Source organism: Diceros bicornis, chromosome X (genome assembly GCF_020826845.1).
Source record: "Diceros bicornis minor isolate mBicDic1 chromosome X, mDicBic1.mat.cur, whole genome shotgun sequence".
Lineage (NCBI taxonomy): Eukaryota > Metazoa > Chordata > Mammalia > Perissodactyla > Rhinocerotidae > Diceros > Diceros bicornis.
The window spans coordinates 14,586,197-14,613,568 of record NC_080781.1 but is presented as its reverse complement, the minus strand read 5'-3'; the positions used below and the strand labels follow the sequence as shown (position 1 = coordinate 14,613,568).

Sequence of the window (27,372 nt, the reverse complement as noted above, 5' to 3'; positions counted from 1 at the left end):
CTGCTAATCTCTTAGAAACATGGGGTCTGGCAGTGATGGCACAACCTGAGGTGGCATCATAGACCTTTCAGCAAGCTAGAGCAGCTTCTTTGCCCAAGTCAGCTTAGTTTAGACCTCATTGAATCAGGCTGTTGCCATCCTAACGTCTAAGTCTATTCAGTCATATATCTGACCGTGGCTGGCTTTCTCTGACTCATTGCTTGCTAGCTTGCTTGCTTAGGAAGGAAGATGTGCACACAATTCTTTAGGGAGGGAATGGCTAAAGAACACCACTGCAAAGGGAAGGGAAAAGAGTGGGGAACAGAGGAGTGGCCAGGTGGGATGGCTCAAGTATAAGTGAATGAGGAGTTCTGTCTGAAGGATCATTCCAATATTATTGGAATATAGAATATTCCAATAATATAGGAATTGTATAAAAGGGAAAAATTGATACTTATCTATTCAGTACCTCCGAGGGTCTTTGACTTGTATGTTTCAAGTTCCTAAGTTTATGGCTTTTCCCTCTTTTGGCAATATAGCAAACTGTTTTAATCCATGGTTGTGCCTTATTGTTCTATTTAAAATTATATTCATCAATCCATCAATAAATATTTGTGGTTAAAACAAAAATACTTCTTTCTAAAGTTACTTAGGTTAGCTATTATTTTCCCTACCTACTTCAGTGTGGTTTTGATAGTCATTTGTAATATAGTTAGGTTTATTTGTTATTGTTTGTTTTTCATTTTGGGTTCTCCTCACATTCTGGTTGATGTTAATTATTTATTTATTGGGGGGAGAGGTATGTGAAACATTACCTGGGTTCTAAGAGTTAGAGCTACCCAAAAAATATATTCCGAGAATTGTCCCTCTCCCTCGACCCTCCTACCTCCTTCCGATCCCCCATTCTTTCTATCCCATTCCCACCCACTGCCTGTTGGTAAACCAATCTCATTAGTTTCTGGTTTATCCTTCCTGTACAGTCAGTTTTGCTATAATGCTTGTTTTGAAAAAGCAAATTTGTTCCAACGTGATTGATATCTTAGAGAAGAATTTGAGCTTAATGTGCATTTTGTGTTTGTTTATGCATGATTTCACGCATGAGAAATTCTAGGTTTCTGTGAGCTGTGTAAGAATACACAAAATGCACACACCTCAAATATCTCCGAGCTCCCTCAGTTCACTCATGTGTTAGGAGCCACACCATCCACACCTGGGGTTACAACCTTCCCTCTGATTTCAGGTACCCCTCCTTCCACCTCTTCACAGTAACTCATAAGCTGCAGCCCTCTAACACCCACTCCACAAGCAAACTTTAGGGTTTTTTCTAGGTAAAGTGACTCATTTATTGTATTATGTATTTCTTAACCATTTAATGTGTAAAACTGTGCTACTGTTTTTTTATTAAGTTCCTATCTTTTTGTGCATGTGTGTGTCATGGAAGAAGTTTTTTGAGGGTTGTGCCCTGTTATCCCCAGAAACCCTTCAGTTTTTATTGTGCAACTTTGCATAGTGTGGAGATTTTCAGGGATGCATATGTGTTATAGCAGAATTGGCTATTTCTTTTACACAGATAAGTGGATACCTGTATATTTTCTTATACATCCTTCTTTCTAACATGAAGGGTAGCATACTATTGACACTATTTGGGGCTTTGCCTTTTTCACTTAAGAGTACGTCACGGAAATCACTCCTATTAGTTTTTAAAGATCTTCCTCATTGTTTGTACAGCTGCATAGTACTCCATTGTGTGGATGTCCTGTAGTTTATTCCATCGCTACACGTTCATATACCACAGAAAAAGGGCTAATACCACTAATGGACAAATAGCTCTTAAATACCTCCATCTATGTGTAGGCACCTTGGCTGTTTCCAATATCTTGTCATTGTAAACAACACTGCAATTAATAACCTTTTTGTATTATTAGAGGCGTATGTTGAGTGGATTGCTAGGGCAAAAAGTGCATATGTAGTTTTGTTAGATGTCACCATATTCCCCTCCACATAGATTGTACCAAGTTTGCATTTCCATCAGCAATGTATGTGAGTGCCTGTTTCCCCCCAGTTCACCAATAGAATATGTTGTTATATTGTTTAATTTTTGCCAATCTAATAGGTGGTAAGTGATATCTCAGTGTTGTTTGCATTTCTCTAATTATGAGTGGTGTTGAATAATTTTTCTTAAGTTTAATAAACATTTTTATGTTTTTTCTGGATTGTCTATTCCAGACTTTTTTCTCAATTTTCTACCAGGTTTTTGTTCCTTTCTTTGTCCCTCAATTTTTAAGAGGTATTTATCTATTAGTGACATTAGTCCTTTCTCTGTGGCATATGTTGCACATATTTTCTCCCAGTTTTGGTTGTCTTTTGACTTAGTTTATGGTGTTTGAGCATGCAAAAATATTTACTGTTCAAATTTATCAACTTTTCTTTTATTGCCTCTGTATTTTGAGTCAGAGTTAGAAAGCCTTTTCCTAGGCTGAGGCCAAAGGATAACTCACCCTTATTTTCTTCTAGTACTTTTATGGTTTCATTTTTTGTTTAGGTCCCTGATCCATTTGGAGTTTAATCTTCTGTATGGCGTGAGGTATGGATCTAATTAAATGGTTCTAAACCAGGGACAATTTTGTCCCCCTGGGGGACATTTGGCAGTGTCTGGAGATGTTTTGGGTTGTCAAAGCTAGGAGGAAAGGTGCTCCTGGCATCTAGTGGGTAGAAGCCAAGGATGCTGCTAAACATCACACAGTGTGCAGGACAACCCCCACAGCAGAGAATTATCTGACCCCAAACGTCCATAGTGCCGAGGTTGAGAAACTTATAAAATTTTTTCTTTTACCAAGTGGCTACCCAGTTGTTCCAGCATCATTAAGTAGAACTCTATCTTTTGCCTCAGTGTTTTGAGATACTACTTTTATCACATATTATGTTTTCATTTATACTTGGGTCAATTTCTGGACTTTGTATTCTATTCTACTGGTATATTTGTCAGTGCCAGTACCATGCTGTTGTTAAGTATAAGGGTTTTAAAGATATTTTAATGTCTGGTAGGGCTAGTTACCCCTTGTAGGTTTTCTTTTTCAGTGTTTTCCTGGCTATTCTTGTATGTTTGTTTCTTCCTAAGAACTTTAGTATCAATGGGTCTAACTAATTTTTAAAAAAGATTATTGGTATTTTTATTGGGATTGTGTTAAATTTATAAATTAACTTAGAGAGAACTGACTTGTTTATAATGCTGAATCATTCTATCTAAGAACAGAGGACCTCCTTCCATTTGAGAAAGTCTGATTTTGTGTCTTTTAAGAATGCTTTTAAGTTTTTCTCATATAGGTTTTGTATATTTCTGGTAAATTAATTCCTAAGTATTTAATCTTCTTTGTTATTTCTGTAAATAGAGTTTTCTCTGCCACTAGGTCTTCTAATTGGCTACCATTTGTGTAAATGAAGGGTATTGATTTTTATGTGTTTATATCTTGCTACCTTACTGAATTCTTTTATTGTGTGTTAGTTTTATCATTGATTCTGTAGGATTTTCCTGGTATAGTATCATATCATCTGCAACTAGATATATGTTTACTTCTTTCCCAATTCTTATGTCTATAATTGATTTATTTTGTCTAATTGCATTGATTAATCTCTCTAGTATAAGGCTAATTAGTAGCAGAGATCATGAGCATCCTTACCTTGTTCTTAATTTTAGCAGAAATACCTCTAGTGTTTCCCTATTAAGTAAAATACTGGCTTCAGGACTAAGGTATATATCTTTTATCTTGTTAATGAAGTACCACTTAATTCCTATTTTCTCAAGTCTTTTTTATAAAGAATAGGTATTGAACTTGATGTAAAGACTTTCCAGCATCTATGGAGATAATCATATGGGTTTTTTCCCCTTAGATCTATTAATATGGTATATGATACTAATAGATTTCCTAATGAACAAACTTCTCATTCCTGAAATACATCTCATTTAGTCATGGCATACTAATTTCTTTATGTGGTATTGTGTTCTGTTTGCTAACATTTAGTATTTTTGCATCAATAATCATAAGTGATATTAGTCTGCAGTTCCCTCCCTCCCTTCCTTTCTTCTTTTTTTCTTTATCACATTTATTTATCAAACCTTCATAAAAGGTTTATAAAAGAAATAGGGAAGTTCTACTTCATTTTCAATGCTGTGAGACAATTTATAGAGCATTGGGATTATCTGGACTTTGAAGGTTTAGTAGAATTCCTCTGGGAAACCATCTGGGCCTGAAATCCCCTCCTTTGCCACCATTGATGAAAGAGGACTCCCAGATGGGCTTTGACTAGGAGATACCCCATGAATTTTCAGCTGATAGAAAGTTTTAAGCTAAATTGGCTGGTCAGTTTCCTGTGAGTTCCCCTTGGAGAACTTTGATATAAATCAAATGTCAAGAAACCAAGCATCCCCTCTTTCTATTTGTAGGAGCTATGAGGCTACTTTGGAGCCATCACCAGATGTCACCAGACAGATGACACTGTGCCCCTTAAAAATTTAAAATATCCCAATTCACCCTTAGGATTTCACTACAGTGCCCTGGGGTACCTCATCACACAGTTTGAGAACCACAAGTATATAGTCTTCCAGCCTTTTTTCCCTATGCATGTGTGTATACATACTCACATATACATGCATATTTTTTGAGATCATACTATACACAATTTTATACACTGTTTAAAAATCCCTGATGATAAAACATACATTTTCCATATCATTAAACATTCTTGTATCACACTATTTTTGATATTGTAGTCTATCCTTTGATTATATCAGAATTCATTAAACTAAGTCCCTATTGTTGGACACTTAGGATATTTGTAATTATTTTTCCTATTTAAGCAGTGTTTTGATGAACATCCTAGTAAATAAATCTTTGCATACACTATCATTATTGCCTTGGGATAAATTCCTAGACATAGAATTGCTGGATCAAAGGGTATGAATATCTTATAGTTTTGTTAAATATTGGCAAATTGCCCTCTAAAAAGGGTGCAACAACTTATACTTCCTCCAGTCTTATATATGAGCATATGTTATAGGCTTTTCATTTGATGGTAAGAATTTTATTATAGGTGGTTATGAATATAGATTCAGATATTCATGTATTTTAGGCACTATGCTAGACACTTTTTCATACACACACACACAATTTAATTGTATTTGTACAACATTGTATTACGTCTTCCTATAAACCTTATAAAATTGAAGTTATTATCCCCATTTTACAGATAAAGAAACTGGGACTCAAAAACATATAACTTTTTCCAAATCAAACAACCAAAAAGTTGTAGAGCTGGGATTTAAACCCAGTTAGACCCATAATCTTATCACTATATTACTGATACCTCAGGGACTTGATTGGCTAATAATAATAGTGATGATGATAATGATGTCTAATAGATATTGAATGCTTATTATGCATCAGGTACTGTTTACAAGTATTACCACATTCAGTCCTTGTTTCAAACTTATGAGGTACTCTCTACTGTTATCCCTGAGACACTGAAATTATTAACTTGTCCAGGGTCACACAGCTAGTAAATGGTAGAGCTGGTATTCAAATCCAGGCAGTGTGGTTCATAGTCCATGCCATTAATGACCAAAGTATAGTATAACCGTTTGCAGAGTTGCAGAAGATTGTACATCAGAATCTCATTGTGGATGCTTTTTTAAAAGATGACAAAAAAAATGGCTTAAGTCTCGTAGATGAAAGAAGGAGAGGTGCTGTCTAAGAAAATGTCCATCCAGCAATTGGGCTGCAAATTTCCTGTCCCTATACCTGCAGCCTTTCCTCTCACAGCAGCATACAGCTCTTGTAAGCTTAATGCATAGAACTGTGTTCTCTTCTGAGTTAGCTCCAGGTCTGAGGGTATAACTTGAATGGAAAATCTTCCAATGAACTTGGTGACCCAAACTCAATCGAACAAATGAAACAGTTAAAATTTTCCCAAATTACTTAGAAATACTAAGTATTACCATTTGAGATGGGTAAATTTTCTGGTTTACATAAGTATGATCTAGACTCCTCTCTTACTGATGTTTGTTGGGTAAATGAAGCACCCTCGTTGCCATTTATTACTTTAAGCCTTTTCCTATAGTCTTACTTTGGTATTTAGACATTATTAAAAATTATGCAGATTATGACAAAGGGTAATATTTTTATGCCATTTCTGTAAATGCTCAACATTCTTCTCTCCTACCTCCCCCCACCAAGAAAACGAACTTAATGAACCACAAAACATGTTATAATGAATGGGAAAAATATTTTTAGCATTTTTATGCAGAAAATGCCTCATTAAAAGCAAATGCTTCAGCAAGCAGAATTGAGCTTAATAAGAACTTTTGTCGAGCAGGGGCTTTTATGACAAATCACTAGCATGTGTAGCTGCTCTATATAAAGACCTAGAAAAGCCCTAAGAGGCTCTTACCTTCCTTTCTTATCACTGGGCTGCACTGTAGCAATGTAGTGAGCGCGACATGGCACTTAGTAGGCACTTGATGAGTCTGAAGGACATGAAGCCTACTGTTCAGCCACAAGTAGAAAACAGGTCTATGTATTGTCCAATATCACTCACTTTTTCATCTGGGTATGTTATATCATGCAGATTCTCTTGGATGCAGTCTGTTCTCAGCTGGATGTTTGGCATCATGTGACCCAAATATTTTGCATATTGTAAAAGTCATTAGGATGCAGGGTTTATAATCATACATACAAACTTAAATTCAAATAAAAACCTCAATTTATACCCACACTGTTGTAACTTCTTTAGACTTGGGGCCTCAAACTGGAATGACAAGGGAGCAGGGGTCCAGCCATTCGGGCAGGCAGTGTGGGCTGATTTGATCACAGAGACCATGGCCCCTCACTTTAACGATGCCCTACTCAGAGGCACAAAGTGCTCACTTGTCTCCACGGAGGCCTCAGAAGGCACACCTGGGGTGACGGTGTTGGCAGGCATTTTGAGCTGGGCTCAGCTTCATGATCTGCAATCCATACTTGGGGGCTTGAGCTGAGTTACAGCCACACCCACTCAGGCAAGGCTGAAATCACCAGCAGTGATGACATCACTCTGGTAATTGGTTACCCTGAAGAACAAGCCTCCCTTATAGGATGGGGAAGCATGAAGTGATGAGAGGATTCATCTTCAAATGGTAATTTCACATCATTTACCTTCTTTCTCAGCTCACCCCACCCAGTCAGCCGTGCTATTGCCTGACTAGTAATAATAGTAGTTGAGGTCTTACTCTGTGGCAGGCACTGTGCTAAGCTCTTTCCATGCCCTATCTCATCTCATCCTCAAACCCTATGAGTTAGGTACCATGAATATTCCCATATTGCTGATGAGGGAACTGAGGGCAAAGAAGGTAAGTAACCTGCTAAAGCTAAATCTTTCAGCTTGTATGCAGAAGAACTAAGATTGGAAGCAATTTTTTTTTTTCTGATTTAGAGTCCTTAACTGTGATTGCTTTACTGTATTGTGCAACCGGTTAACTGAAAGAATATACCTGTATCCCCACTCTATTCCAAAAAATAGGCCTTCCTTTCAGGAATAAAAGGGGAAAAAATTCAGTTTTTCTCAAACCCCCATGGTTTTCTCTCTCAGGCGGCCCAGCCTCCTTCACTAGGACCAGGGAAACTGACTCCCAAGACCCACTCATGCTTCCTGATGGGCCAGGACAGGGCTGCCGGCTGGCCACCAAGCTTACCGTTAAGAAGTGCCGGTCCTTAACTTCGCGCCTCCTCTGGCTGTGAGCTGGCGGGTAGGCCGGCAGTGGAGGAACTGCTACGGAAAGGGGGACAGCGGCTCTCTGCTCCCTGCGATCACTCCGGCTCCGGTGTTCTGGGGGCAGAAAAAGCAATAATACAGAAGCATGCTTGGCATTTTCAATTTCTCTTGCCCCCTTGGGAGGATGAGCAAAAGTCTGGGAAAAAATGAGTTTTTGCTAATCTAGCTCATTCATATACTAAATAAGAATTTCTGATTGGTTCTGAACTAAACTTTCACTTCATATTAATATGAAGTTGGACACCTACATTTCAGTGAGTCCATCTCATAATCTTTGTATAAGATGGCTCACTCAGAGTTTGGAAAAAGCAGTATATTTCTCAACGTGCCTCATTTCCAAACAACATGAGCAAAAAAAAAAAAAAATCGAGAACAATGGTGGAAGATTTGCTGACATCAGTGCTGGAGTGGACAGTAGGCACAGACACACCAGAGCCTCCTGAAGAATGCCAGGGACAAATGCTCACAGCCATCCAGCTCACATTGGCTCAGGAGAGCTGATGGCTGTGTGTTCAGGAATTTTCCAAGCCAGTTTTTAAACTGTTGGTAGCTTGAAAAAGGCCATAGTGGGAGTATTTACATCACAGAAATTGGTGAGTGCTACACATCAAGGCTTTTATTTATATATCGTATTTTATTACATTTTTTGTTAGAGAGCCTGTGACCAGCACACCATTGCAGCCATCTAAGCCCTGTCACCCACAACGCTCAAAAGGGCTTTGAAATCATGGGCTCCTAGAGAAAGTAAAGGAATCCCAATGACAACAGTTGTCTGATTTAGGACTAAAGCTACCTCTGGGAAAATCCAAGAAATATCTGTATGTGGGATGAAGTGGACCCAACTTCATAACAAGAATCACTGAGACACCAAGAGCACAATTTAGCTTTCTGGGTGTCTCAGTGAGCCCCAAAGCACACACTGCCCAACATACTGGCCACACCAAAGGCCACCCCACCTACCAAAATCCAGCCCACACTCATAGCCAGGGCCTGAAATCTCGTGATCCCCTCATGACCAAGGTACAAATTTGTGCAGCAGATTTCTTAATCTGCCCTTCTGTTATTTAAAATTGCCATTACTCAGCACATGTACAATAATAATTATGATGCCCAATATTTATTGAGCAATTGCCACATGCCAAAGATGCTTTGTTAAAGCTCTTTATGTGTATCATCTCGACAACTGCACAAAGTAGGCACTGATACCGTCCCTCTTTTGCAGATGCCTAAACAGGTGTATGGAGGCTAAGTCACTGCCGAGCTGGCAGTGGTACATACTTGGCCCCAGGGCCCTGCTCTTGACCACTAGTTGACCTATAGGCTCTATAAGGTCCTAACACACCTTCTCACTCGTTAGAGCAAGACTGCTTAGGTTTGATAGTATTTGATTATAATTAATTATATTTTCTCACATTCTAATTCTTTAAACAATGATAATATAGAAAATGGATATTTGGCAGCTCGTAAGACACAACTTCCTTTTTTACCTGTGTTAGAAAACAGAACTAACTGCACTCACCCGCTCAGGTAACATCAGATGCCCTTTCTCCAAAGGCCCTATAGTGCCCAGTGCCCATTTCATTTCTATCACTATATTGATAAAAATCAGGATCTCTCTATATATCTGCCTCTTTCACTAGAAGGAGGACAGAGACTACATTTTTTTTTTTTTTTTTTTTGTGAGGAGGACCAGCCCTGAGCTAACATCCAATGCCAATCCTCCTCTTTTTTTTGCTGAGGAAGACTGGCCCTGGGCTAACATCCATGCCCATCTTCCTCCACTTTATATGGGACTCTGCCACAGCATGGCTTAACAAGCGGTGCGTCGGTGCACACCCGGGATCCGAACCGGTGAACCCCGGGCCGCCACAGCGGAACGTGTGCACTTAACCGCTTGCGCCACCGGGCCGGCCCCCAGAGACTACATTTTAGTCAGCTTTCAATCCCTGTAGCCTGCCATGCCTGTGACATAGTGGGGGTCTCAATAAATGTTTGTTGAGTGACTAAAAGGAAGAATGAATTAATGCTTTCATTAAAGTCTTTTAACATTAGAATGCACTCCATACCCCTGTCTTTCTCATGGGGTGTGTTGTTGGTGCCCTCGCTGTTATGCCTTCTCTAGGTCCTGTTGCCTGTTTCCACTGGCCTCCCTATGCCAGCCCCTTTCCACTTTGCTGTATCCAGTATGCTGTAGTCTAAAGTTGTACCTGAGCACTCTAGAGCTTTCTGATCTCTTTCCATGTCTGATTGGCCTGTCCGTGTGGGCCTCCCTGTCTCAACTGCCAACTTCTGTCTGTGTCAGGAAAACACTGCAGTATTCCTCATCTTCCTTTGCTCGGGATTTAGACAAATGTTGACTCCCATTCACAACCAGAAAAAGTCCTCATCACTGTGTAGGTAGTCTTTGCTAAACTGCCTCTGAAGCCAATGTTTATCAGGAAGATTTTTTGAGATAAATGTCTTCCTTGTTAAAGTGCCTGCCTCCAGGGCCACCCTCATTTTTCTTTGCAAGCAAACAGTGGGCTTTCCCAAATGGGGAGTACAAGGAAAAGCTTTTACATTCCTAAATTCATAATGAAGAGTAGAATACAGGAGTCACTGGTTAGGAGAAGGTGGAAGGAGGGGAGGAGTCTGGAGAGAGATATCAACTCAATTTCCCATTCAATTGCTCTCCTCCCACACTTCCTTAAATATATCTCTTTCATTTGCCCTAGGCCAGCAGCAGGCAGGCTAGATTAATGGCTCCCAAATAATACTTTTTCTGGTGGTGAAGTGAGGAGAACATTCGTCTACTAGAGCCTGAAACTGCAGTAGACTTTTAGTCCCTATTCCCTTAGACCAATGGAACTTAGACCCCAGCCCTGAAGCTTGATAGGAAAGGAAATATAAAATATAAATATCTCTTTATAGCCACTTAGTAATCTTTCTCTCCTTGTCTTACAAACATAAATGATGCCATAACTTAAAGCTATTATTGGCTCTGAGCATTAAAGAATTGCTAAGAAAAAGTGGGAAAAAGAGGAATTGGATTCGAGACAACTTGAAATCCATTAAGGTGCTACTTCCTCTGGGAAGCCTTCCCTGAAGCTCCATGGCATAATTAGTGCCTTTCCTCTGAGCCCCTGTATCACTGTGCTGAAATTACCTGGTTACTTGTCCGTCTCCCTCACTAGACCAGGAATTCCTTGTGGGCAGGGACCACACTTTATTGCTCTCTGAATCCTAGGGTTAGTACAATGCCTGGCCCTCAGCAGACTTCGTTGAGGGGTTTGCTATTGAGCAGATCTTGAAGGCAGCCAATTACTAGGTTCTGATCTCAGTCCCCTAGCTCCCTCCTTATAGCCTCATCTCCAAAACGAGCACAGCGTTGCTGCCACCGAGCCTCCCTTGTCTGTGCTTCATTATCCACTCCCTCCTGGTGGAAGCCGGGATATTCCAGCTGTCCAAATAGAGAACCTACAGGGAAGCTCACTGCGGCATTTGCTGAGCAAGGTGGTTGTCTGATAGGTCAGTATTAGTCATGGCCACCAGATGGCAGAAGTGGTATTCTGATGAATGCACTGCTAAGCTACTGTGTTTCTTGGACAAGGTTTAAAAAAAAAACTCACTTTCTAATTTTAATTCTACACTGCATGTTTTTAATTCTATGATGCCCATAATTCCTGTTTATGGCTCTCTGCAGTGCTATTAAAACTACTACACCCAAGATTTGCTATTGAGACAACCACAAAGCAAGCCAGCCTGTGGAGGGCAAGAAGCAGCTCCATGATCTTCCTTCCAAACCCCAGGAGGCCCCATAGTGCTCTCTCAGCCCCAGGAGGAAGTTCTGAGAAAATTGATATTGGCACTTGCTGTTCCTCAGTTCTGCCATTAAGTCCAAACCTGACAACGTAATGAAATGTGATAGCTTATGAACAGCTTAATGTTATCTGGTTGAGTCTAGAAAAATCTAAACAGGGATGACTTTTGAGTAAAAATAATGTCTAAAGGGCTAACATTACTCAAGCTCTCTAATGATGGGATCAGAGAAAGTATTTAGTGAGAATGATAAGATTCCTTTGTTGTCATTCTGTGCCCTCAGTGCTCAACCAATTTTCTGCAGAATTTGATTCAGTTGCACAAACATTCATTGAGGACCTACTCTATGTCAGGTTCATGCTAAGTGCTTTGAATAAAAAAATTAATAAGATATCATCCTTGCCCTTGAGTTGTTCATGGATTAATGGTGAAAGACAGGCCCATAAGTGGTGAGTTATGATATAAGCTTATAAGTGGCACGAGGGGAAGATGCACAGGATATTATGGGAAGGGTGCCTAATCCAGGCTACAAAGGAGTGGCAAGAGTGTAAAGAAAGATTTCCGGAAGGTGGCTTGCACTAAAAATTTGGTAAAGAAGAACTTTTTAGCCAACTATAAAATTGAAGTGAATAGTAAGAATGCCAGAGGTATGTCTAGAGGATAGTGATCATCACTCTTCATTATAAGTGTCAACAGTATCTGCAACTAATAACCAAGGGGAATTTTTAGAAACAGTTGTGTTAGGGATATTAGTAGGTTAGCTCTTTCATTAAAAGGGAAAAAGACTAGGGATAGGGGAAGGAGAAGTCATACATATGTGGAAGAAAATAAGCTGAAAACAACATTTGTCATTTTATTTCTCCATCTTGATAGAGACATTAAAATATTTTACTTGAATTTTAATACTTTTGCAAAATACCATTCTGTAAAGGAGCATAGGGAATTTGGAACAAAGATATTGAATGTACAGATGCCACCTGTCTCCATAGCACAAATCTAAAGGCCAAAAAAGCAGGCATGCCAACTTCTGATACCCAACTTAGGGGACTCTAAAAGGATGATGCCAGTTTTTAATCTCCTTGTCCTCATTAGAATGGTTTTAAGGCACTGAAAAGTAACCAGTGTCAGAAAAGGCTGTATCTTCTACCTTGACTGCTATGTGCCTATTCCGGCTTTCTCAGGATGGAGAGAGAAATAGAAATGGAAATATTTATGTATTTCCTGAGGACACAGTGTGTGGTGAGGAGGAAAAAGCTCTGGCTGGGGGTCTGGAGGCCCAGGTCTGGGGTCCTGGCAGTCTACCTAACTTGCTGCGTGTGACCCTGAGCAAGTTTCCTGACCTCATTAGGCCTCTATGTGCTCTGCTATAGAGTGGACCAGATCGCTGGTGCTCAACAGGAGCAGAAGAACCCCCTGGGGGAGGTTCTGGTTGTTAGATGACAGCCATCCTCCAATGCACAAGATGGTCCTGAACAATGAAACAGTGCCCCAGGCCCCACCAACATCCCACCAGAACTGCTTGTAAGGGAGAAGCCTAGAATCTATTTCTGAATCAAACCTAATTCCCTTTTAATTATAATACAAAGGTTTATTTTTTTGCTCATATTTAATGTACGCTGAATGCACCAGTTTTCATGGTGTGTCCTCCTGCCCCTCGACTCCTTCGTTTCCCTATACATTTTGTTCAGAATGGCCTCTGGTTGTCTTTACTAATCCAAACCTACTTTTGATAAGTGCGTTCATCATGTCTTCTAGTGCAGTCATGCCCAGGCATTTGCATATTGCAAATATTATTAGTAGTATAAATAATTTTCCTTTTAAATTCTCTTTATTATCATATTTAGACCATAATGCTATTTTAAAGATTTTATTTATTTATTTTTCCCCCAAAGCCCCAGTACATAGTTGTCTGTCTTAGCTGCACATCCTTCTAGTTGCTGTATGTGGGACGCGGCCTCAGCATGGCTGGAGGAGTGGTGCCTCGGTGCGCACCCGGGATCCGAACCCGGGCCGCTGGCAGCGGAGCGCACGCACTTAACCGCTAAGCCACGGGGCCGGCCCCATAATGCTATTTTAAATTATGTGTATAGGCAGGTTACATTACCCATGAATTTCATTTTGGGGTAGAAAAGGGAATGTTTCAAAGTACTTGCTGTAACGAGGGGTGGTGTTGGGACTGATGGGACAGAGAACAACCCCTGGACAGGACAAGCTCTGACTTCTTTCTCGGAAAAGACCCCCAATCCCAGGAGCTGTCACCTCTGCGCAGGGCTTGCAGGCTCTGCCGGGCGTGGCGGTGCAGCTCCTCCACGCAGGGTGGCCTCGTGGCTGGGAGGAAGATGTTTCTCTGCTGGTGCCAGGGGGCACGGTAGTACACGCTCAGCTTACTCTCAATGTCCAGGTTGGAGACAGCTGCAAGACAAACAGAGAAATGGGGCATTATACATCAGTAGCTTTAAACTGTGCATTTGGCAGACTCTGGGGTGGGGATGGGGATGGGGTGGAGTCTGGAAGTCCAGACTGCTGCATTCACATTAGGAGCTCACTCAAGGCTGGAGAAAGGTTTGAAATTTATGATATGGATATAGGGATATGGATAACCTTTGCCCACAAGTCAAGGGATGGGAGACCCCAGGACACAACCATCTTCCTGTGATCAGCTAACTTCCTCTCCACAACTTCACTTCACACTGACACAGTTGCTCATCAACCTGTGGCCAGCCATGCTTGAAGGTGGGATGGGGTCTTGCCTTCCAAGGAAGCAGAGAAAAGCCTCAGGGATGAGTTGAAAAGGTTGCCCCAGCTCTAGTCTTCTGGCCACAGGGCTCAGAACTATGGTTCTGCACACCTGCTCCTGATGCCCACCTGAGCTTTGCCCTCCCCTGCCTGCTTTCTCTCCTGTGACCCCTGGCCCCCGACCCTCACTATTTAACCTCATCCTGCCTTCCACCTGCCAACTCTGTTGCCTGCCATGTTTCAAAGCATTGCTCAGTTTACCCTAGTCTCACCCAGGGGAGAGCATAAGCATTAAAGAAACCATTACAGGGATAATGGGTGTTAAGGGAGGGAAACCACAGACAGTGCTGGTGAGAAGGGCATGATCCTTGCAACTCATCCAAGAGATCAAGGAAGGAGGCCTCCTTCCCCCAAACATAGCATTTAACCCACTATATCTTCTTCATGTACACACTGAGCCTAGGACGGAGATCACCCAATCACCCAGGAGTCGAAGATCAATTCTCGTGGAAGGAGCTGTTCCTAAGCAGGAGGATTCTGATCAGGAAATTACTGCACAGAGGAATTCCTTGGCAGCCTGCCAGCCTCAAGAATGGTGAGAACTGGCCCAGGATGCTTTATCCTCCAGACCCACTATCCAGACCAGACCCCTGTCCTAGGCCCACTCTGCTCCTCCCAGTCTCATCACCTCCTTCAGCTTCTTTTCTTCTTAGTCCCAGTGTGTGATTTGGGGGCATTCTGCCCAACTATTTATTCCTGTGCCCCAAACAGGCTTTTGGTTCCTCTCTGATCCTTTTCTTTTTGACGTCTAGTCTACCATTTCACTTTATCTGAGAAGTCTTATATAGGACAAGATACACTACAGATAAAGCAGAGAGGCAAATGAAGAAGAGAGGGTACTTTTGTAGAAGGAGAATAGAAGAAAAACTGGGAAAAATGCAACCGTTTGATAATTAATCCCCCCCACACACCAAGTACTGCATTTATGGCAGTTATTTTTGGTTTTGGTTTTGATTTCCATTGCAGTCTTCAGTAGTGTTTTTTTCTAGAATAATGCATCATAACTGCAAGAACCACCAATAGAAACAAAGACACATTTCCAAAGATGCTGAAGAAACATCATGTGGACAGGGTCAAGGGGACAATGCCATGCCTTTAAAACAGTGCTGTCCAATAGAACTTTCTGTGGTGATGAAATGCTCTGTAGCTGTGCCATGCAATGTGGTAGCCACTAGCCACATTGGCTATTAAGCACTTTCTAATTTTTAATTTTATTTAATTTGAATTTGAATTTGAATAGCCATAAGTGGCTATCATATTGGACAATCATAACCATAAAATCTATTATATTCTCTCACCTTCAGCTACAGACCAGATTACTCCTTTTGACCTAGATTTATTCTTCCTTGCTGTGTAATCTCCAAGAAGAATTCAAGCCCAAGGGTTAGAGATCCCAGGATTATCTTCCTGGGTATGGTAGAGCATTTTTAGGGGAAAGTTCTTTGGGACCAGGAATAAAGGCAGCAACTTTTCTTTCCTTAGAAACTATAAGTGCTTGGTGAACCAGTCAGGGGTCACTGAGTCCTGGAGACAAGAAGACCTAGGAGAAACGAGCCTCTTCAGGCTTCAGACGAGGCACGGGAGGCCTCGGGGTAGAAAGGGCAAGCCATATCTGGATCAGAGCTTTCCTTCTCTCATGCGTAAAGTAGCGGGGAGTGCTGAAGACAGAGGCTTTATTTAGCAACTGTAGGAGGAATGCTCTGGTTCAGTGACCAGGATTGACTAAAAAGTTAGCCTCTCCCTGGATGCAGAGGTCGACTCTCCCCCAAAAGCGCAGATGTCATTATCAAACCCACCAGAGGTGGCTGTGAATTCTTCTGCTAGTGACAACTGGGAGAATGGACAGAACAGAAAGCTTGCCTGGTGGAAAGAAGAGGCAAGAAGTTCAGAGCACAGTCCCGGAAGTAGAGGGGCTTCTGAGTACCTCCTCTCCCAGGCCCATTTCTTCAGGAAGGCAGGAACCAGGACTCGGGGCTGGGCCAGGTGACTTGGGGATAGACCAGAAGACTCTTATAGCCCCGCATTCCCTCAACGCCACTGACCAGAAGCTCAGGGTGTTAACTTTTGATAGCCCTTCAGAAACCAGGTCAAGTGACCATGGCTCCTCCATCTCTGTGTGGGGAAGAGCTGAGCTCCTGCTGTTTATGTCAAGTTCAGACTTGATCTGAAGAAAAGACTCATCAGAAATGCTTGTCAAAAACATAGATTCCTGAGCTCTAACCTAGACTTCCTGAACCAGTGTTTTCAACAGAGAGGCCTAGTAATCTGTATATTTGAAAAGCGCCCCAAGACTATTTTTTAATCATCAGGCAAGTTTGAGAAACACAGAATGTTATCTGATGATGCCTTGGGATCTTATGGGATCTTAAGGGAGATGGACAACACGGGGGAAGGGAAGAGACTGCTGAAAATGGAAATATGCATTCACCAATGGAACGTTTTCTAGATAGGTATTATGTCCCACACTCAGTGCTAGGTGCTGAGATACTGCACAGAACAAAACACACAAGAATCCCTGCCTTCATGGAGCATACATTCTCTGCAAAATGGCTCAGGTATGATGCTGCCTGGAAGCAATAGGTTGGGAGAAGTGGCCTCTGGCAGACTCCTCCTGTTTTAGATTCCCTAGGGATGTTTTAAGACCTCTAGACTCTAAAGGCCCTAAACTCTGAAAAGATTATAGTCCCTACTCCTCCACCTCCACCTTTCTGCAGTAGGTAATCCCAAATTGAAGAATAAATTAGCATATCATAAAATAAATGTAAAGAAGCTCAGCAAAATTCTATTTCCTTATTATTACATATTAAATATCAGGTTATTTGAAAAAAGCATTTTTTGGTGCCCCTGCTTTGTGATGCTCTAAACACATTCTTACTGTGCCAACTGGGCAAGCCAGTGCTGAGTTTCTGGGCTGCTGATCTCTGCCTGCTGCTCAGGACTGGATTCTCAGATGCACAGACTAATGCATGAGTTCCAGCATGGGCAGCAAGTCATGGTTCCTGGGGAGAACCACCTCTGACAATGACAGCCTTCAGGGCTAGGAATCCTCACCTCCCCCTGTCCGAAGTCTACTTCTTTATCTGCTGAGAAGCTATAACGGATTTCTGCCACGCATTAGCAGGTAACATTTCACCCACCAGTTGCCACAATGTGTTTATCGCTTAGACAGGGAAAGGAAGGAAAACTCGTTAATGCCTTTACTTCAGTCTGTCCTTTGGTTACAGAGCATTAACTAGTATTATGTGTCCACCGGAGGCAGATAGACAGGCACTAATGCAGCTCTTCCAGGGAAAACTATCCCATTTTCCTTCTTTAAAAAATCTATTCCTTTTCCTAAGTAACAGTTCAGCAAAAGTTGAATGCACTCATCCATAAGCTTGCTATGCCACTGCCATTGCAAGGCTGTTCCACATCTTCAGGTTCACCCTGCCCCCTTTTCTTCCCTGTTTAACAATTTCACCATGGCTGAGCCGTGCAAGATAGCAGGCTTAGTACTCCCAGGAATGTTTCTTCTCATAAAAATGATACAAAGAGAAGCGAGAAGGTTTCTCCTCTGCTTATCTGGATACATCCAGGAGCCCCTCTGTGGTAGGCAGAATTCTAAGATAGCCCCCACGATTCCTGCCCTCTCCTGTACATACCCTGTATAGTCCTCTCCCCTTGAGTGTAGGTGGAACCTGTGAATTATGTTGCATTACATGGCAAAAGGGATTTTTAAGATCTCTACTCAGCTGACTTTGAGTTAATCAGGAGATAATTTTCCTGGGTGGATCAGGCCTACTCAGGTGAGCCCTTAAAAAAAGACAAGAAGCAGCAGAAACACTCTTCCTTTGGCCCTGAAGAACAAACTGGCACATCGTGGAGAAGGCCACGTGGCAAGTAATGGTGGGCAGCTTCTAGGAGCTGAGGGCCTCAGTCCTACAAACTCAAGGAACTGAATTCTGCCAACAACCAATGAGCTTGGCAGAGGCCTCTGAGCCTCAGATGAGAACTCAGCCCTAGCCCAAACCTTGATTGTAGCCCTGGCGGACCCTGAGCAGAAGACCCAGTTAACCTGTGCCCAGACTCCTGACCCACGGAAATTGCGAGATCATAAATAGGTGTTGTTTTAAGCTGCTACATTTGTGGTAATTTGTTATGCAACAATAGAAAACTAATACACTCGCCCACTATTTTATCTACTTCCCTAGAGCCAGTCACTTGCCTTGCCTGGTACTTGTCCTCTCCTCCCTTTGTTACTTCTCCCCAAGGAAGAGGCAGGCAGTAGCACAGGTTACAGTGGGAAATAAGGCAGTGCCTCATTTTTACCCCTACAGCAGGATAAAGGTTATGTGGATGTATCATTTCTCCTGTCTAAGACTATAGGCTCTTGCAGAGAACTCAAGCCATAAGCCAAGATCTAAGGCAGATGCGTTATATTCATGGTGTCTCCACACAACCCAAAGATTAAAGTATTGCTCGCATTTTACAGGTAAGGAAGCAGAAGCTCAGAGAAAGTAAGTAAATTTCCAAAGTCACACACCTGGCAAGTAGAAGATCTGGGATTAGAATCTCTATTTGGCTTACAAGCTGCTGCTCTTTCACAAACCAATATTGAAATAAGTTTGCCTCAACTAAAGCTGATTGGGGGAGGGTGTGGGGAGCGACTGACTGCCACATAAAAAGTATCTAGTGCTTCTCAAAATAAAAATAAAGGATTCAGAACGGCTACACTCTGTATCATCCATAGTATTAGAACTGAGTGAATCTTTCAAAAAGTGCCCAGCAGATTTGTCATATTCCAGAAATACAAACAGCACCACAAACAGATACTACAAAACCCAACTGCTGAAAGAAAATGCCATTGTAGGAAAGGTCCACAGGGCAGTGAAAAGTCTTTATAGACTGAACTTAATTCATTCGCCTGTTGAACTCTGGAGATAATGGAATTGTCTAGACCTTGATTCATAGTGATATATTGAAAGCATGGATATGGTCACTGGGTTCATCTGAAATGAGCTGACTTGAGAGTCGAGAGAAACTAGTGGCCTCCACTCTCTTGGAAAAACCAGGCCCATTTCTAAGGGCAGGAGGAGGCTCGAGTTTGGGAACTGTTGGGAAGGGGTAAAAATCAGGGGCAAATATAATCTTGCCCCAAGCCTCTCCAGCCCTCAGTCTCCCCCTGCCCTGCTAGGGTTGGTACTTGTTCAATATTGCCTTTCCTGGTCTCATGAGCTTCTCACTCCCTTGATGCTGTATTACCCCTAAAAGGAGGGCAAAATGCTTATTCTTGGCCTCTCTTCCTAGAAAGCCTCTCAACTTCAAGTCTGCACCCCTGCCACTGGCTCTCTCTGCATGCTACTCCTTCTTCTTTCTCCCAGGCTCTTAAAAATTTAAAAGAGGGAAAGTAACAGCTGAAATCAAAGTTTGAATGCTATATGTGGTGAAAATTGCAGAAAAATGTGCAAAGTGACTCAGAAATGGAATTTCTACCCTCTCAGGGGAGGTAAGGGATTTTTGAAAAGGTTCTTAGAGTGCCTACAGGACTAACTACCCACATACACCTTGCTAACATTCCTTCCCGCCCTTCAACCCATCACACCCATCCCCATCACACAGCTTTCTGCTGGGAACACATCTCTCCACAAACCATCCTTGCTGATGCCCTGTGACAGAAAGCAGCAAGGAGAGTGTTAGCACATTAATATATTAATGAGCATCTGAAATAGTCAGTGTCACAGATATGTCAGTGGTTTGCTCCCCAGGTCCCTGCTATGCTCAAGCTAATTTTCAGCAGCCATCAGCTTGGTAAGCAAGATGGAAATCTACTCGGGGTCTCTGTTACTGCTGCCCGAGTTCTCAGATCTTTTGAGAGACTTGGAGGGGATTTCACCAAGTGAAACCATTTGTTCTCGCCTGCCCTTCCTTCCTTGGCAACCAGTGCCTTGCTCACTCTGCTTGGCAGTGTGGACGAGGGAGCACCAAACCTCCTGCCACCTGTGGAGCAGCCAACGTCAGAGCCAGCTTCCCACAGTCTGTCCCGGCTGGGCTTCCTTTTCTGTAAAACCACAATAATTCAGACTTGTTCCCCACTGTGGACAAGGCATCCAATGTGCACACCTCAGCATCAGAAAAATCTAGGTTTCCTAAGAAGTTCCAGTGCCCTGAAACATTCCAACACCCACAGAACAGGAGAACATGTCTGTGTACTTACTTATACACTAAAATGGTCTAGAACAATTTTTCCCCATAGAGATATTTCCTTCAACGTCTAAAACAAAATGACGCTTCATACCATGACTGTTTAATTATTATGGTTGCTATTGTTGTTGTTTTAATGTCCGACATCTTGTGGAAAGACCACTAGAAGCCTGGGTTCTACTCACAGTTCTGTGCCCTTGTGCAAGTCATTGAACCTGGAATCAGGAGTCAAATTCCCATCTTTACAAGTGAGGTTTTGGACTTTCTGCTCTCTGGGTCCTGTCCTGCTCCGTTTACGCCTCTGCTTTCTACCAGTCACCAAAATTAAGTGAGGTTGCATCATCCACCCAGAAAGACTCTATATTCAAGCTATGGCAGGATGGGTTGGGAGAAAGGCCCTGGGTTCTGGGATGGCAAGATGGGGACTCATCATGGCAGCAGGGGATCTAGAACAAGTTATTTAGAACAACTCTTTGGGCCTCTGTACCCTCCTCTGTAAAGTGGATATCCTAGAGCCTTCATAGAGTGGTTCTGAGGATCCAGTGAAATGATAAAGTCCTTGCTGTGACACTGCTGACTAAATATTAGTTCCCTTTCCTGGACTGGGAACAAAAGAAGACCAAGAGGCCAGGATTGGGGACCAAGTTCAAAAGAGGAAAGTCTAGAGCTCTCTAAGTTTCTTTTTTCTTTATTTTCCTGTCTTCTTGGTGAGTGAACTGGAACCAAAGATGAAACCACTAGACATCACTCTTTGGAGGGGTCTTACAATCTGGAAACTGAAAAGAAGGCTGCCCACAACCGGGGAGCCTGTGACCTCTCTGGCAAGTCGGATGTTCCCAGTCTCTGATATTGGTCGACTTGGGCACCATTTGGTGTAATGACTTGGAGATCCCAATTCTCTGAGTCACTGTCAGAGTCGCAGCACTGTACATTATCCTTAGAAGCGGTTTGTAATTTACTTGTTTATCTTCAGGTAATTCTGCTGCCATGTTCTACACCATGCACTTCCTCCAGAATGTAAGCACGTAGCCATCTGTCACAGCTCAGCTATTGTTTCAAGAAAATTCCTTTAGGCATCTAGCAGAGTCATTGGATTCTACTACTGGAAGGGACCTCAGAAATTATGGAGTTCTGTGTTTTTTCAAACTGTAGGGCATGACTCATTAGTGGATTGTGAAATCCATTTAGCAGGTCAAGACTAGCGTTTTTAAAACAATGAAATAGAAGAGAGTAGAACAGAAAATAGCAAAACGCACTGCACGTAGTAAGTATTGTTTTGTGAAGCTATTGTTTCTGTCATGTGTATGTGTGCATGTGTATGTGTGTGTATGCTGGGCTGTGTTATAAAAATGTGTTTCTTGCTCTGAGTAGCAGTTGACACACTGAAAACTACTGTTTAGGTCACTCATCCCATGTAATGATGAGGAAATCGAGGTTCAAAGATCTGACCCACGATCATAGAGCTGATTTTTGGCAGAGGCAAAAACAAAGCTCAGGTCTCCTGACCCTGGGTCCATGCACTTCCCTTGGCAACCTCTCCCTCCCATGCCAACATTCAGCCTGGCTGCCACGCCCTTCATCTCTCTCAGTCCTTATTTGCTACCTATCACATCTATTGGGTTGTTCTTTCAAAACACACACACACTTCTCACCTGTTCTCTAAGAAACCAGCCATTTTTATTTTAGTATTCCAGAAGCGCTTCAGCCCAGGGAGCAAAGAACAAGTTCGTCGGGGATGCTGACACTGCCAGTCAATAGACACATATTGAGTAGCACTAGTTTAAAGAATGAGAGACCACGGCAACATGGTAGGTATTAGATTGAACTATATTAAATTAGTGATATTCAACTGTTTTGCTCTACAAAAACTATCTCGATAGCTCAATCTAATAACTAGATCAACCCCAAGGTTAGCTTTACCAGAGGGGGGCATCATGCTCTTAGATAGTGGTAAAGTGCTTGCTTTCTAGCAACCTGGACTGAAAACGACCAACCTATCACCAAGTCATGACACATTTGTGCCAGTTTTCAAGGCTTGCATGCCTGAGCTTAAATCAGAGTGGGAGGAATGAGAGCTTGGCTCAACCCTTGCTTCATCAGACCCATACTCCTCAAAGAGACACTGGCAGTTTTACAAGTTTGCAAACAGGTTAAAGTATAGAAAAGATGATACTGATCAGAAATAAGGAATTTGATCTTTCAGGAGAGCCAAATGGATAGTTAAGAAATACTCCCAAGATTCAGAAAAGAGAGAATGTCACAAATCTGTTTTCATTACTTGCAAAGAACCAGGTGAGGTTGGTTATAGGGAAGACCTAAGTATCATCCTTTGGTACTCTGGTTCCTTGAAAGCAGGAAAATGGAGAAGAAAGAAGGTACTCTGCCCACAAAGATGAATATGATGTCTTAAAGTCTCTTCAGTCCTGCTCAAACTACAGATGTCATTCATGAACATGGGCACCTTTGACATTCCAGGGAAGAAAGTGGAGCTGGAGTGGGAGAGGCAGGTCAGAAAAAGCATGTGGAAATCACCTTTCTGTTCAGAAGACACTGCACACAACCACTGGATGTAAGAGGAAAGGGTTCTGTTTCCAGCATGGTGCATGGAGCTTCTCTGGTCCTCTTGGACAAATGCCCTTGGCTTGGTTAAATTGTGAAGCAGTAAGATAATTAGCATGTGACACCCAATTATGTATGCTAATAAATCTCTTCTCCTAGGTAGAGGTTAGTCTCTTAAAATTTACTTAGAGATCATCGGCAATGATGGAAAATTTAAAAATACTCACAAAAGGCCCTACATACCACCTCCACTGCACTTACTTAGAATTATTACTTGCTAATTAGTATCTTCGTAGGTAGAGGAGAAGTGATGCCCTTTATTGGGCCAACAGAGAAGCTATAAATACATGATCCTGCAAGCCAAAAGGAATTCTTTTCCAAGGACATTTCCACCCCCAAAGCCTAGACATTTATAATGAGTTTTATGCTCTCTATAAAAGACACGGCATGAGCTATATGAATGGGGAACACTTAACACACAATACGTTGAACCTGGAGTCAGGAAAGATGTGTTCTCTTGTGACTCAATTAGCCTGCTTCTAGCTGAGTCTGCAGTATTATCGAGGGAGGCCCACTCTCCATGGACAATGGCTCTTTTCCTCTCTATCTTCCCATGGAATACAGGTTCAGAAAATAAAAAGAAGAATTTGGGTTTCCCCAGGACAGGCACAGAGACAAACGTTCAGGTACAAGTAGTTTATTTAAGAGGTAATACTAGGAAGCTACCAGTAGGGGGCGTGGGGAAGTGAGAAAGGGAAGGGAAGGAAGCCAATAAAGGATGCACTCATGAGCATGTTATCACTGTAAGTACCTGGGGCTGGATCCCTTTGGGCGCCAGTGCAGAACACACACCTTAGAAGTGAGGGAGTTGGGATGTTTATCTACCACTTTCTCTCAGACGTTGGTTGAGGGCTGCCTAGTTGCCAGAGCAATATTTCCCTGGTACTTCTAGAAAAGCAGGCTCCCTGGTCAGAGAAAGCCCACAGGCAAAGAATGGAGGTCCTGGGAAGTGTAAGTCAAGCTGGTGTGCACTGAAGTGATGAGGGTGAGGGAATATGGGCAGGGCACTAATAGTCTTGGTGGTTTTAGAAATGTAACCCTCACAGCACACAAGCATGTGCATTTCAAATATGGGATGTCTTGATTGTGCAGCTGGCTAATTTTAAAAGTTCTCCAATGCCAAAGTGGCTTAAAATGGATTTATTGTCAAAATCCCCCAAGTGTGGTGGTGAAGAACCCTGGTCAGACAGTTCTGGATCCCGGTTGGAACATTAGCTGGGAGGGCCGTGGCCTGGAGGCCTGGTTGAGGGAACGCTGCCTTCTGCGTGGGCATGGACCCAGCACTCTGGCTATTGCCAGAGTCCTGCCTCCTGTGTGGCATTGCACAGGTCACTGGACCTCTCGAGGTTTGTTTCCTCCTCTGTCTGAGTTTCAGGCATGATAAGGTGTCCCAGGTTCATCTTGCACATTTGCTGCCCAGACCTGGAATCAGCCCTTTCTCCAAGAAGCCCTGGCTCTTCTCAGAGGGAACAGGCTTTAGAGACCACATTCTGCATGCCAGGGGTATTCATTGTTCCTGGGTTGTTATTGACTCTTGGCTTCTTCGATAGACAAAGCTAGAAAATATGTAAGTTTCAGAAGGTGAAGATAAATCTTGAGTTCAAACCACTATTTCCAATTCAAATCTAAGATTACAGGTTTTAATTTAACTTCCTTGATTTTATAATTGATCTCTTTTCTTTTATGCTGAAAATCTTGATTCTTAATGACAGTGGCATAATTTCTTATTTGAACAGTCTCAAAATGACTACAATAAGAAAACTGAATTCAGCTTTAGATTCCTTTTTGTTTTACTTTTGTCTTTAGGATATTTTATAAGTGAAATAAGTCAGAGGGAGAAGGTCAAATACCGTATGATTTCCTTCATTAAGTAGTAGATAATAACAAAGATAAACAAACACATAGAGACAGAGATTGGATTGGTGGTTATCAGAGGGGAAGGGGGGAGGGAGGAGGGCGAAAGGGATAATTCGGCACATGTGTGTGGTGATGGGTTGTAATTAGTATTTGGGTGGTGAACATGATGTAATCTATGCAGAAATAGAAGTATAATGATGTGCACCTGAAATTTATACAATGTTATAAACCAATGTTACTGCAATAAACAAAAAATAAAAAAAAAAGAAATGGACAGCAAAGAGTTTAAAAGCCACATGAAACAAAATTGACAAACTCTTAGCCAGACTTGCTAAGAAAAAAAGAGAAAAGGCTCAAATAAATAAAATTAGAAATGAAAGAGGAGAAACTACAATGGATACCATGGAAATACAAAGGATTATAAGAGAATACTATGAGAAACTATATGCCAACAAATTGGACAATCTAGAAGAAATGGATAAATTCTTAGACTCATACAACCTCCCAAAACTGAACCAAGAAGAAACAGAGAATCTGAATAGACCAATTACAAGTAAAGAGATTAAATAGTAATCAAAAACCTCCCAAAAACTACAAGTCCAGGACCAGATGGCTTCTCCGGTGAATTTTACCAAACATCCAAAGAAGATCTAACACCCATCCTTCTCAAACTATTCCAAAAAATAGAGGAAGATGGAATACTTTCTAACTCATTCTACGAGGCCAACATCACCCTGATACTAAAGCCAGACAAAGACAATACAAAAAAGGAAAATTACAGGCCAATATCGCTGATGAACATAGAGGCAAAAATCCTCAACAAAATATTGACAAACCAAATACAGCAATACGTTGAAAAGATCGTACACCATGATCAAGTGGGATTTATACCAGGGACACAGGGATGGTTCAACATCTGCAAATCAATCAACGTGATACACCATATCAAGAAAACGAGGAATAAAAACCACATGGTCATCTCAATAGATGCAGAGAAGGCATTTGACAAGATCCAACATCCATTTATGATAAAAACTCTCGACAAAATGGGTATAGAAGGAAAGTTCATCAACATAATACAGGCCATATATGACAAACCCACAGCCAACATCCTCCTCAACGGGGAAAGTCTGAAAGCCATTCCTCTGACAACAGGAATGAGACAAGGCTGTCCACTCTCGCCACTCTCATTCAACATAGTTCTGGAGGTTTTGGCCAGAGCAATTAGGCAAGAAAAAGGAATCCAAACAGCCAACGAAGAAGTGAAACTCTCACTATTTGCAGACGACATGATTTTATATGTAGAAAACCCTAAAGAATCCATTGGAAAACTATTAGAAATAATGAAAAACTACAGCAAAGTCACCGGGTACAAAATCAACCTACAAAAATCAGTTGCATTTCTGTATGCTAATAATGAATTAACAGAAAGAAAGCTCAAAATGATAATACCATTTACAATTGCATCAAAAAGAATAAAATATCTAGGAATAAATCTTACCAAGGAAGTGAAAGACCCATACAATGAAAACTAAAAGACATTATTGAAAAGAAGTAGATAATGACGTAAAGAAATGGAAAGATATCCCATGCACACGGATTGGAAGAATAAACGTTGTTAAAATGCCTATATTACCTAAAGCAATCTACAGATTCAACGCAATCCCAATCAGAATCCCAATGACATTCTTCACGGAAATAGAAAAAAGAATACTAAAATTCATATGGGGCAACAAAAGACCCCAAATAGCTAAAGCAATCCTAAGAAAAAAGAACAAAGTTGGAGGCATCACAATCCCTGACTTCAAAACATACTACAAAGCAATAGTAATCAAAACAGCATGGTACTGGTACAAAAACAGACACACAGATCAATGGAACAGAATTGAAAGCCCAGAAATAAAACCACACATATATGGATAGCTAATTTTCGACAAAGGAGCTAAGCACATACAATGGAGAAAGGAAAGTCTCTTCAATAAGTGGTGTTGGGAAAACTGGACAGCCACATGCAAAAGAATGAAAGTGGGCCATCTGCTATTGCCATTCACAAAAATTAACTCAAAATGGATCAAAGACCTGAAGGTGAGACCTGAAACTATAAAACTCATAGAAGAAAATATAGGCAACACACTATATGACATTGGTCATAAAGGAATCTTTTCGGATGACATTCCTAGTCAGACTAGGGAAACTAAAGAAAAAAATAAACAAGTGGGACTTCATCAGATTAAAGAGCTTCTACAAGACAAACGAAACCAGGATCAAAATGAATAGACAACCCACCAGCTGGGAGAAAATATTTGCAAAACATACATCTGACAAGGGGTTGATCTCCAT

At 41.7% G+C, this 27,372-nt stretch overlaps 1 protein-coding gene across 2 annotated transcripts in view; it reads right to left on the bottom strand.

The window, feature by feature from the left end:
- Positions 1–27,372, bottom strand: part of NHS (NHS actin remodeling regulator) — a 336,002-nt gene that overhangs the window by 30,127 nt on the left and 278,503 nt on the right. For both annotated transcript variants that reach the window (XM_058535507.1, XM_058535508.1), the window contains exons 2-3: positions 13,840–13,992; positions 7,703–7,836 (exon numbers count right to left, since the gene is read on the bottom strand). In XM_058535507.1, the coding sequence (XP_058391490.1) occupies positions 7,703–7,836; positions 13,840–13,992 (287 nt within the window). The remainder of the gene's footprint in view (positions 1–7,702; positions 7,837–13,839; positions 13,993–27,372) is intronic.